Genomic DNA, 13460 nt, shown 5'->3' on the forward strand with positions numbered 1-13460 from the left:
TGTTATTTCATGAAGTTTAAAACATAGTAGCACCTATTATTATAGTGTTATGCTTAAGTTTAGACACCTCTAGGACTTAGATTCAAATCAATTTTTCCAAAAACAGCAATTAAACTGCCCTGAAAATATAATTTATCTGTATTCTGCAACAGATTTGGGAGATGGATTTGTTGCCCGTGTTATACTGACATGGGCAGGTATCAGCACTGCAATGTGAGAGATACAAAAAGCCAACATGAAGCGAACAGGAAAGCAATGGGCTTTATGCAAATAGAAGCTGGATGGGCATTAAAATTACTTCAGCACACCGGGGATCTGCGGCTGCATCAGAAGGGAGTAGTACACACACAGACAAATAGCTGAGAAAGGGTGGGGGTGCATTTAATACATGCATGCCATTTTTATGAATTTTGCTTAAATTTGAAAATACAGATTAAGGTTTGCTTGCAGTTCAGTATCCTGCAGAAAATGTTATGAAGGATTCATTATCCTTGCCTAAATATAAAGTCACTAATAACTATATAAAGACTGAAGACCAAAGGTTGAGTGCTTCTATACAGGTCATGAAGTACTACAGATATCCTTAGATCTGTATATTTGTCTAATCATACTAAAGCATCAATCTGTGTCATATCAAAGCAGACACCTTTAAATGCTGAGCACTGGAGGTACCTCAATACATTTAGTATAAACTTTGGATACATTTGTGATTTTTTTTTTTTTACCAATAAAATGTTTTCATGTGTCATATTGCCTATTATTTGTATTAATAATCTGTTTCCAGTCACCCAGACCACTTGGTGCTCTGCTTTTAAAGTAGCTAAATCACTATAATATTAACTTCTAGAAATATGTACATGGCAAAATTCAAAAGCAATTTAAATAGCAAACTGCTACCTGGTTTCTAGGGCCTTAATTACCCTAGCAACCAGAATGCAGCTAGGTAGTCAGAGCTGACAAGGAAATGATCTAGAAAGAAAGAGAATAAATAAGAAAATAAATAAGAATAACAATAAAATGAAAGCTGCTCTTGCCAGGGGCACTGATAGAGTAATGCAGGGATGCATTAAGTTACTACCAAAAACAAATCAATTATTAAAAAAACAAACAAACAAAAAAAAAAAACCACACAAATGAGACAACCCTGTAAATAACTGCTTGGAACAGAGAACTTCATTGCACCACAGGGGCAGCCCATCAATCAACATGAAAAAAACATTTATTTTATTAAATAAATTAGTAACTACAGATACTGAACTGAACAAAGCAAACCTTAAGTGATCGGCTACTCCAGGCAGTACTTGAATTCTAGTCTCCAATGACCAAGCGTGATGCATAGATCTGCGCGTCATCTGTGGTTGACATATTTAAAACTCGTGGCTCATGGAGTGGAATTACACTACAGAACACTGGAAAAGCTTGGTGGCATTAGTGTTGGTTGAAATATAAAAGGAAATATAATATAAAGAGCCTTATTACCTCAGCATTTACGTGTCTTGAAATGTTAAGGATATATAATAAATTTGTAAAAAAAAAAAAAAGTTAAATTGAAGCAAAACATTTATATATAGTGTGGGCTTTCCTTCTTAGTCTACTTAGATAATGACTCAATAAAAGCCAAAAAGGGCACTGTCTGCAGAATGCCATGCTCTGCTGCTCACAGCTAATGCATTTTATAAAGTGGTGCCAAATACAAAAGCAGAGACAGAATGGCAACCCCTGAGCACTGCTGAATTGTATCTATGGAGGTTATATACTTGCATTTATATAAACCAGGGACCCCCAACCTTTTTTACCCATGAGCCACACTTAAACGTAAAAAGAGTTGGGGAGCAACACAAGCATAAAAATGTTCATGAGGGTGCCAAATAAGGGCTGTGATTGGCTATTTGGTAGCTCCTATGTGGACTGGACAGAAGGCTCCATTTGGCAGTACAGGTATGGGATCCCTTATCTGGAAACCCGTTATCCAGAAGGTTCCGAATTATGGAAAGTCCGTCTCCCATAGATTCCATTATAAGCAAATTATTCTAATTTTTAAAAATGATTTCCTTTTTCTCTGTAATAATAAAACAGTACCTTGTTTTTGATCCCAACTAAGATATAAATAATCCTTATTGGATGCAAAACAATCCTATTAGGTTTATTCAATATCTAAATGATTATAGCAGACTTAATATATGGAGATCCAAATTACAGAAAGATCCCTTATCCGAAAACCCCCAGGTGCCGAGCATTCTGGATAACAGGTCCCATACCTGTACAACTGTTTTTTATGCAACCAAAACTTGCCTCTTAACCAGAAATTCAAAAATAAGCACCTGCTCTGAGGCCACGGGGAGCAACATCCAAGGGGTTGGGGAGCAACATGTTGCTCATGAGCCACTGGTTGGGGATCACTGATATAAACTATAAAAAAGCAATGTTCAAAATGGTGCAATGAGCCCCGGAGGTAACAAACATTACCATAAACAGGGCACTAAACAGGGCACTAAAACCTGTCACATTTTCCAGATTCCTTTGGTTCTTGTGAATAATAGTGGGATGAGGAGAAAATAGTTAAACAAATTACCAGTCCCTGGATAATGAACTCCTCCTGGTACAAAGGCTGGGTTTGTTTATATCTCAATTTAAACAAACTATTCTCATTAGAGCAGAAGAGCAGGAGGGTGTTAAATGTTAAGACAAAACATTTCAATCAATTTAAACACTATTAGGGGTATATTTATCACGCTGTGTAAAAAGTGGAGTGAAGTCCTAATTATTGTGCATAAGTAGAACAAAGATGATTTTGGGGAAAACTGCCCCTTGAAATTACATGAGCAGCAGAAACCAAATTCTACTGAGGAAAACAATAGGGGGACCAATGATGGATAAGAAGGGATGAGAAAATACAGCAGTAACACCCAGTAGAATAATTTAAGAGTTAAGGCATTTGCTGCCAGTACGGATGAATGTGAAGTTTGCTCAGCTGCCCATTTCTTCAGTAAATATTTAATAAATACATTTATAATCCTGGATGTTCTTGCTGTCAGGTCAGGCTGTACTAGAGGCAGTCATTTCTGGATGCAGCAATCACAGAGCATGTGATAGCTGGGTGATGGGGAAAAAAGTCAGAGGTGAATAAGTTAACCCCACCATTTCTACAGAAGAAAACAAACAGCTGATGGCAACACAGCCAGTTGCTGTAAAAAGCTACAAAACAACTCTGGATTATCTGTATTATGGCATAGGGGCATCTTATGGCCAAATTAGTGTAACTAATGTTACTGGGCCCCACAGCAAACTCATAGCCCCTGCATGGCCGCAGCCTAATAGACCTGATCAACATCCCCCGCCCCCAAACTGCTTATATATCAGAAACCATTTAAAATAGAAAAAAAATATACACTGCCAATACTAATAATAGTAATCATCTTTAGGTAAACTTAACAGGGATGGTAGCAGTGATGTCTCAGAAACTGGTCTTTAAATGATGTTTACCTGTCTGTAAAGAGCCCCTTGGAAAAGACAGCATGCTTTTAAGTGGGGTATTACTATGGTCATAACAGGTGCCAAAAACTGCTCATTTCACCTCAGTCTTCCAGTTTTAGTCATCAGTATAAAAATCTGATGGCCCACTGGTGTATTCTCCACAGTATTTAACTGCAGAGAATTACCTGAAACAAGCACTCACTAAATTATTATTATGCTGAAAAGGGCAACAAATGGTACTGCCAGGAGTATTTCATTCACGAGAATAAGAGATGGAAGGATGGTTTTGTGTGACTTTCAGAATAAATACAATGCCAGGGAATATGTCCCATGCAGCACAATCACTTGCTCTGAGGAGAAATGCTTTGGGTTTCAGGTTCTTTAAAAGACATGACCTGGTCAGGGCCACTCCTGCAAGGTGAGAACCTTGCCTCAGGCAGCAGGGAGCGGCTAGTTACCAGGGGCAGCAAAAAAAGCCACCTTTGGTAACTTTAAGAGGCGAGTTTCCATTTTTTACAATGAAAATACGCCCCCGTCTAAACCTAAAATTATAAGTAAAAGAGTGAAAGAGGGGGCAGCAGCAGGCGGCAGTTCCAAGGACCAGTGCTAGACCTAGTTGGGGGGTTTCATACAGCACACACTATCATTAATTATCCTGTTTACTTTCCTTTAAAAAATACTTTGAGTAGCAGCACTTCTAGCAGTAGCAGCACCAGCACCATCCCAGTGCAGTAAGCTTAAATCAGTTTATATACCCAAACCACTGACCCATGGGCTAACTGACTGGATGGTTGGTGCATTTGTAGTAAGTAAAGGTCCCCATACACGGGCCGATAGTAGCTGCCGATATCGGTCCCTTGGACCGACTCGGCAGCTTATCAGCCCGTGTAGGGGCAGAAACAAGGGGCCTGGCAGACCGATTATTTGGCGACATCACCAAGGGAGCGGATCTGCCAGTGTATGGGCAGCTTAAGGTCATTACTACAACCTGGGCAATCCCTGCATGCGAGTGTATGTTCTCCCTGTATCTGGACAGGGTTATTTCCACATTCTGAACATGCAGGTCAAAGGGGTTGTTCACCTTTGAGTCAACTTTTAGTATGATATAGACATTAATATTCTAAGAAAATTTGCAACTGGTCTTCATTTTTTATTTGTTTTTTTTTTTTTTTATTATTTCATTTTTTTGTCCAGTAACACTCCAGTTTGACATTTCAGCAGTTATCTGGTTGCTAGAATTTAAATAACCTTAGCAACCAGGAGGTGGTTTAAATGAGAGACTGGTATACGATTAGTAGAGGACCTAAATAGAAAAAGAAGTCATAAAAAGTAATAATAACAAAAATGGAGCCTCATAGGACAATAATTTTTGACTGCTGGAGTCAGTGACCCCCCATTTAAAATTTGGAGAGAGTCAGAAGAAGGCAAATAATTAGTACTAAAGACCAATTGAAAAGCTTAGAACTGGCTATTCTATAACATAGTAAAAGTTAATGTAAAGGTGAACCACCCCTTTAATTGTCTCTTGATGAAAACGATCCTAGTGTGTGATGTGTAAGAATGATAGGGACCTTAGAATGTAAGCTTCACTGGGTCAGAGAATGATGAAGGACTCTATGAAGCGCTACATAAAAGTTCTATGAACTTTGCAAAAGGATAACAATGTTTCTCTGCAGAAGGTCAAATCTGAAAACTTTTGTCAGCTAGAAGATATCAAAAACGGTAAATATTCCCAGCACAAGAATAAATGCTCTCTCATTTCCTTTCTGAATGCAGAGTTATCAGGGAAATATACTGTAGTTCTATCAGCGCACACATCAGTCTCAGTATGTACTGCTGCACAGTCACAGCTTACTAATTGCTAAAATATTTTTGCTATGTTTGACTCTTGGCCCTGTCACTGCAGTCTGCAACCTTGTTTGGTCTTCCACTCTGCATTCCAGCTTTCTGCTGAAATCTAGCAGCTGTGAAGACTCAGGGGCTTGTTCTTCAAGTAGTACCACTTTCATGACACCGTCCCATTAGCCTGTTTATTAAAGGACTCTGCAGTGCAATGTAACTACTTTGAAGGTACAAAATATTTTGAGGAGATAATCCTGCGGTTATTTTTCAAGAAGAATACGTTCCTTTTAGATACCCCATAGCTCTCTTCTGAAGGCCTGCTGCATGAGCTACCCCACCACTGCATAGGCGCTCCCAAACATCAAATCTACTTTGATTGTAACACCCATGTATGTAGTGCACCACTTCTCTTGCACCCTAATAAGGCATCCTTCCATAAACTTAGCAAAATACTTGCCCTCATCTGCAATTACTGCATATTCTGTTACCCCTTCCACCCCCTTCCCATCAGAGAACATCTTTACAGTAGGATCTGCGTAACATCCCCTGTCAGTATTTGTATATATTCAATATGCCTGATGTATACACCCCATTTCACCCACTTACCCTCCTCAAGAGACACAATCCAATTTTTTAATTCTTTTCCAAAATATTGTATACTCTAAAACCCTATTTCATCATCAGCAATGCATGCCCTGTCTCTCATTCTACAGGAGTGTTTCTGCCCTCACAGTCTCACAGCAGTTGTGCTCCCAACACAAAACTTTTAAAATTTCCAATTAAAAAAAAAAATCAGAAATTAAGCTTTTAAAGTTACCAGGGGCAGCTATTTGCCTATTTGAAACTCGAGAAAAGGAAGTCAGACCATGCTTGCTATACTGTCTCCATGACAATTCTAAAAACAGAGGGAATATGTTCCAAAATGATGCAGTGCGTTTGTGTGGGTTGGGGGTATTTTTACCCTGAAATGGTGAGTAACAATTTCCTGTGGTTAGCATGTTTCTGCAGAAGTTATTACAGAGAAATAAAAAGAAGGACTCTCCTGAGCATTTGCACAATGCTTTAAGGGCTATGGCACAAGGAGAGTTTTCTCTGACAGACATACTGCAGCCGTTTGAGAAACATTCAATACCACCAGTACCATCTTCTATTCATTAGAAAACACCTGACAGCGCCAGGACAGATGCCTGGAAATGTTCTTGTAAGAGGCAAAACACACTAGTGCTGCTTTCCCCATTGAAGAAGTGAGTGCCATCAGCCAAATGATCTTTTGATCTATACCCACCACAACATTCCGAAGACCAGTGACAGATGCTAAAAATTCCAGCTTTAATCCCCCTGCAGATCCTGTATGAACTCAGTACAAATGTAGTTTAAATAAGTAAATCAGCTTTTTTTTAATAATGTTATGTACCCACTGAACTTCCCAGCCACAGAGTACACAACAATTATATTGTTCCTATTGATTTGCCTTAGTGCAAATGTTGTGTAATACCACACCCCTTGTCATCTGACAACTCAATGTGGGAGATTTATATAGCTTAGTGAGGTGATTAACAAAACCAAAACTTTTTCATCATTTGCACCCAAGTCCTGGGTTAAACAGGTCAATGCAACAGTTAAATGCACAGTTTTTGCACAGTTTAGTTGGCTTTATATTATGCTGCCATGGATAGCAACCAGCAATTTCAGTAGTGACTATGGCTATAAATGTCCTCCTTCTATTTATATTAAGAAATGCACATATTCTCAGGCTCTGTTAAAGAGTCAGTATCCTTTACTGTTTAAGAATATATTTGCTTACTCAGTACCCCCAAATTAAAAATATTTCTTAAGAGAAACTAGCTTTAAAATAAATCAGTATAAAACATGTATCGGCATGTAAAAAACAATGGATGCATTTCACCCCTGTATGCTTCACTTTAAAGAGGTAGTTTAGCTTTAAATCAAGTATGTATATATGGCAAATAATTTAAAATCTATTAAAAAAAAAAAAACAAAATTGGTAAGAATAGGACACTCTATATATAACATGCTATAGTTAACTAAAAGGTACATTATCCATTTAATTACTCAAAACAACATACTCTGAGTAGCTTATCTATTCTGCAAAACAACATATCCTGTTGCCATACTGAAAATTAAATGGCTAGGCTGTCCCATAGATACTCAATAGCTTATTTATATAAACTCTAGCACTGCAGTGTAACTGTTTATATTAAAAATTATTCCAAAACATTTAGACCTTAAGACTATTAGGCAAGGGGCATATTTCAAGGAGTGGAGGAGCTTCCCAAAACTGCCTGGGCCACTCCCATTGACTTCTGTGGGACCCACCTCACAGGGTAAATGTGCTTTCAGGCCTAAGCTGAGAACTGCCTGTTGCATCAATGTCAAGTGCTTTTCACTGAAGTCAATGGAAGGCACTTATGTTTTTCAAAAAAAAGATTCACATCACATTAGGTCAAATGCTATTTCCTAATCAATTTTTACACACAGTGCTTGTCAACCCCAGGATCTCTGCTACACTCAAAATGAAATGACCCCAACACCCTGGAACGTTGAATATTGGAGATGATGTGGACTTTTTTTGTGGCAAACTGCCACAATCCAAAGAAAATTTACAGTAGATAGATTTTTAATAAGTTACACATGATGGTAGTAACATGATTACATACCAGAGTAAACCAGACATAAAATAAATATGAGAACAAATTGAGTCAGAGCAGGTAGATGCTAGAGTTCACCTACTGTTTACCAACCATATCAGATACAAAGCATTCTATGGTGGAGCCCAAGTGGGGGTCTGACTAGTATCTGTATAATAGTATCTGCAAGTTTGCTCTACCATCACTGCAAAGGGGCACCCCTAAAAGCACAGGCAAAACAAAACTGGTTTACGGAACCCTCCTTGGAAATATGGCACAGTAGTTATTTCTAATTGCCAAGGATCACCATTAATCACCTCTTACTGGGAATAATAAGAAAGATCATAATTAGAGACTACTTTTAATTGACTAGTATGGATCTGTGAGCTTGGAAAGGGTCTGCTAATGTTCTTCTGTAATAGAGATCCAGAAGCTCAGGGGCCAAACCCCATGAAGAAATAAATAACACATTGTATCAGAAAGTGTGTCTTTCTTTAAACTCGGGCATCAGAAAACCATGAAAACTACTATAACCCACAAGCACTAAAGACATTAAAATACATCTATATCATGTATAATTCATTACAGCTAGTTTTTTTAGAGCTTTGCTAGAAAGATAATACACAGTCATGATGCATTTGTTAATAGTTTAAATGCATGACTGATCACAGTGACAGTAAAGGTGGCCATACACGCTAAGACCTTCTCTCGATATCCCCACCTATGGGTGGGCGATATCGGGCTAATTTGATCGGTCTTCCCTGGGGCCAAACAATCAAATTAGAATGACGGGTATAGGCATCCGTCGGTTCGGGGACTACATCAATGAGCCGATGCAGTCCTCAATCCGACTAATTTTCAAACCTGCCCTATCTCAAGCCAGATGTCGGTCGGCCAGGTCCATCATTAGTGCCCATACATGGGCCGTTAAGCTACCAAATCGGCCTAAGGGACCAATATCGGCAGCTAGAATCAGCCCGTCTATGGACACTTTAAGTTGAACTATTTTTATTTATTATTATTGTTATTATTGATGGGGTGATAGTAGAATTGTTAACGGTGATAGATACCTCAGGAACATTATGGGTGTTGGATGACAGAAAGAGAACCAATCATATAAGATAGCGTCGGGAAATCCAAGTAAAGGTAGTGGACAGGCAGGAAGAGACATGACTTAGGAGCTATGGGTTGAGATTAGAACTTAAAAAACAAACACACAAAAAACCAGAGAAATACAGCTGGCCCAACCTGTGCAAGCATTGCCTGCTAGCATACTAGAGCCCTGAGTCTGGAATGCAAAGAATAGTACTCTGAGGCTTGGTTGAAGCCAAGCAAAAATATTTGTGCTCCTTCAGTTCAAAGAGGGATGAAGAGGATCAGTAGGCTTTCCTAAAGTACTTCATAAAATGTAGGAATGTAACAAATTAAACAATACAAAACATCAGATAAAATTCTACAGAACATAAGCAAATGTAAAATGAATAAAGTACATTAAAGCGTAACGGCACAAGAGGTTGTTTTGGACACTTTAATGCCAAATTTTTAAGCAGACCAAAACTTCTGTACCATAAGGCAATTGACTGCAAGGACAAAATGCTTGGAATCACCCCGTGTACCAGTGGCCTAACAGTACATGCCATTGTTTCCATAGTCACCTGAAATTACTAATGCATTAAAATTCCTGTTAACAAGTGATCTGAAAGATAAAACAAGAACATCAAACAGAAATAAAAATGATGAACCTTACCCAGGATGGTAATTCTCTCTTGTTCATGAACATGGTGCTAGCAGTGACGGCTACTTCCTTCTCCAGCGCCTCCTGCGCAGACCTCAGTCTGCTCAACTTGTTCTCACGAGAACCCTTCCAGCCCAGGTACAAAAACAGGCCAGCAATCACAAAGAATATGCTCATTCCCAAGTAACCGCACAAATATATGGGCAACAGAAGCAACAGCTTCTTTCCCATAGACAGTAAAAGGGGCACCAGGTCGGACCCAGAGGTGGGAACAGGTATGGATTGTCTTTCTGTATCAGACATGATAAGGGCAGAAGGAAAGTCTTCACAGCAAGGATAATTAGTGAAAGTGAAATTATTTTATATGCTCTATCAGGGCCAGACAACTTAAGCACGCATTGTGTACACAGCTTTATGCCCACCGGAAGAAGAGTATATTCAGATTCATCTGAAAACTAAAATTGGCCCATTTATAAAGCCACGACTCAAAATGCTCTTTTGTCAAATTTTTTTGTTCTGCACTTGAAATATTTAAAATACAAACATATGTTTACCCGCCAAAAAAATAAAGCTAATAAAAAATACTCAGTGTATTTAGCAGAAATATGTGCCTCAAGTGAGCAATCCAGTGGGTCTCTACAGTCTGCGGCTTTTCCTTAATGTTGCATTTGTGAAAAGTGTGCCTTTCCTTGCTGCAAGAATGCTGTATATGAAATTCCATACAGCCTCATACTCCTTCTGGTGTTTAAGGAAGAGACCTCAGTTAACAAAAAATGCCCAATAATGAGTAGGTTAATGGACCGCAAACAGCATCACATCTTGCCCTGCAAAAGAATGACAGAAAGGAGATAAGACACTCCTAAAGGAACAACAACAAATACATAATTAAAAATCTGAGATTATAGAGGGCAGAAACAAATACAGGTATCGGACCCCTTATCCGGAAACCCGTTATCCAGAAAGCTCCGAATTACGGAAAGCCCGTCTCCCATAGACTCCATTTTAATCAAATAATTCAGAATTTTAGAACTGATTTCCTTTTTCTCTGTAGTAATACAACAGTACCTTGTAATTGATCCCAACTAAGATATAAATAATCCTTATTGGATGCAAAACAATCCTATTGGGTTTAATTAATGTTTTATTAATTTTTTAGTAGACTTAAGGTATGGAGATCCAAATTACAGAAAGACCCCTTATCCGGAATGCCCTTGGTCCCGAGCATTCTGGATAATGGGTCCTATACCTGTACATTGCTACCTTTATAGAAATTATTTCAGCCAATAAAAACATGAGGGGTCTCATGCTGATATAAGTTGGGCAGGCCCATTTGAGGGCCCCATACACAGGCCAATAAACTGCCAACTCTGTCAGCAGCTTCTATTGGTCTGTGTATGGCCTCTCATTTACTCCCACTATCTTTCATTAGTCTTTCCCTTCTAATTCTCACCTAAGCTGGCCATACACGCACCGATAATATCGTACGAAACCTTGTTTCGTATGATATTATGTGCATGTATTGCAAGTCGGTGAGTCGACCGATATCGCAGGATGCTGCTGATATCGGTCGACTCGCCGATCGGGCCGGTTTAAAGATTTTGATCGGGCGCCTGAGAAAAATCTGTCTTCGGGGCTGAATTGGCAGAAGGAGGTAGAAATCTATTGTTTCTACCTCCTTATCTGCTGTTTCAGCCCTGAACGGTTAGTGGCGCATTGTCGCACGAAAGATCTAAAACCGCCACGTGTGTGGCCACCTTTAGTGAGATCAAGGTCTATGCCCTCCACCCCTCACTCCCCTGCATCAGTGTCTTCCCCCCCACTACTTTTTTTTTTTACTTGCACTTGTGTATCTTACCCCCACTGCCTGTCACTAACCCCCATTATCTTCTTACAAAGATGCATCAGTCTTTCACCTATCCCCAACAAACATCAAGTATAACTCAATCTCCCTAGCTCCTTTCAGTGCATATCAGCCCTCCCCCAATCTCACCCCACCCCACCCAAATTCTGGTGAATTTCTTACCACTATCATAGCTCTAAAGTAAATCACTGTATCTCTCTCTCTATTGCCATTCTCTAATAATCAGCAGCACATTTCCCTACCCTGCCCTTGTGCAGCAATGTATTTCTCTGTGTAATGATGGTCCTGCAGCATGTTGGGCGTGTTCACCTTGATGCAGCTGGAACTGGTGCCATAGAGGCTGAACTAATGGCTCAAATGGAACAAGATGTCTTCAGAGACCAATTTAATTTGAGGTGCAGACACTATAGTCTATATACTACAAAATGCCACATGAATGCATGGGTGGAAAAATATTTTTGTGGGATTTTAGCAAATTATAGGCTTAGGCTTATTTCTAAACTAAATAAAGAAATCACTAGCATTTGAACACATGATGTGGAAAACACTTACCTTACTTACATTATTATATCAATCATACCAGAGAGAAAAAGCATCATGACCAGGAGACTGCAGAAAAGAAAGCAATACTCCCTGCAAGCCTGACCTATGTAGATAAAATGGGAACACTACCACCTACTGGTCCAAGTGTGTAATGCACCTACACTGCTACATTTAGAACTAATACATTTCATTCATTTACATAACACTCCAAAATTTCCTCCAAATCAGTATCATGAGAACAAGATAATATCTACTAGGAACAAGGAAACAACCAGCAGTGAGGATCCTGTGGCCCCAGCTTACAATATAGTAAATAAGAGTATAAATATTTAAAATTTATATCAATAAAGATCAATTAGAGAGAAAGCAGTCTATAATAATAAACGCATTTCTGCATAGCTGGCTCGTTGATTACTCATAATGGGGACTTCAAACATAAAGCAAAGCTTTGTGATGGGAGAAGATCTCTGCATAAATGGAATGCTACTTTTCAGGGAGTAGCAGAATAGAATTAATGACATAATGGCACTGGCGATTTTGCTAAAAAAAAATTATTCAGTGAAGATCATGCAAAGAAAAGGAATATACATATGTATTTCCATGTGTGTGACTGGACTGTAGCGTAACTGGCAGGAAAGAGTTACTATTAGCTAAGGGACTGTACAAAGTAAAGTTCTAACGGGCCATTGCCTGGGAAGGGATGTGTGGCTGTACGACACACTCAGCACAGACAGGCTGTTAGTCACACACATACACACATATACACACACACACACACACACATATACACACACACACACACATACATACATACATACATACACCCAGCTAACGGGATCACATAAGTTTCACTGCACCGCATCAGCCACAAAGGAACTGGACAGACAAGCTCGTCTATCTATTCTAGCAGCGGTTCCCAATGCTAAATGTGGCTTTGGTTGGAACATATCGCACTAAAATCCCAATTACCTTGCTCCGTCTGCAGGAAACAGCTCCAAAACCAGACTCGTAGCGTCTCTCTGACTGCCACCTAAAAAATCGACGAGTGGGTGGAACAGAACCCCGCCTTCGAGGAAGTGGTCATAACGCTGATTGAGTGAGACTTTTCCCTAAGCCGACCCACAGTAAAGCCTCGCTGGGGGAGAGCTTGTGTTACCTGCAGGGCGGTGGCGCAGATAGGCAAGGCAGCCGCTACAGTGCTGAGAAACAACAACAATAAACGCATGGTTCAGAGACACAAACCCATAGCAATGTGTGTTTCGTCATGTCCAGTCCGGACTGGGCTTCAAAATAGGCCCTTACTATTGCAATACATTTGACAGTTTATGGCGTGAAATTTGGCAAAATTGACACATCG

At 39.4% G+C, this 13460-nt stretch overlaps 1 protein-coding gene across 1 annotated transcript in view; it reads right to left on the reverse strand.

The window, feature by feature from the left end:
• esyt1 (extended synaptotagmin-like protein 1) overlaps positions 1 to 13249 on the reverse strand; it is a 56062-nt gene extending 42813 nt beyond the window's left edge. The window contains exons 1-2 of the mRNA XM_002934533.5: positions 13073 to 13249; positions 9712 to 10523 (exon numbers count right to left, since the gene is read on the reverse strand). Coding sequence (XP_002934579.1) covers positions 9712 to 10002 — 291 coding nt within the window. The 5' untranslated portion in view covers positions 10003 to 10523; positions 13073 to 13249. The remainder of the gene's footprint in view (positions 1 to 9711; positions 10524 to 13072) is intronic.
• Positions 13250 to 13460: the final 211 nt, after the last annotated feature.

The sequence above is a fragment of the Xenopus tropicalis genome, chromosome 2 (genome assembly GCF_000004195.4).
Source record: "Xenopus tropicalis strain Nigerian chromosome 2, UCB_Xtro_10.0, whole genome shotgun sequence".
In the NCBI taxonomy this organism is placed as follows: Eukaryota; Metazoa; Chordata; class Amphibia; order Anura; family Pipidae; genus Xenopus; species Xenopus tropicalis.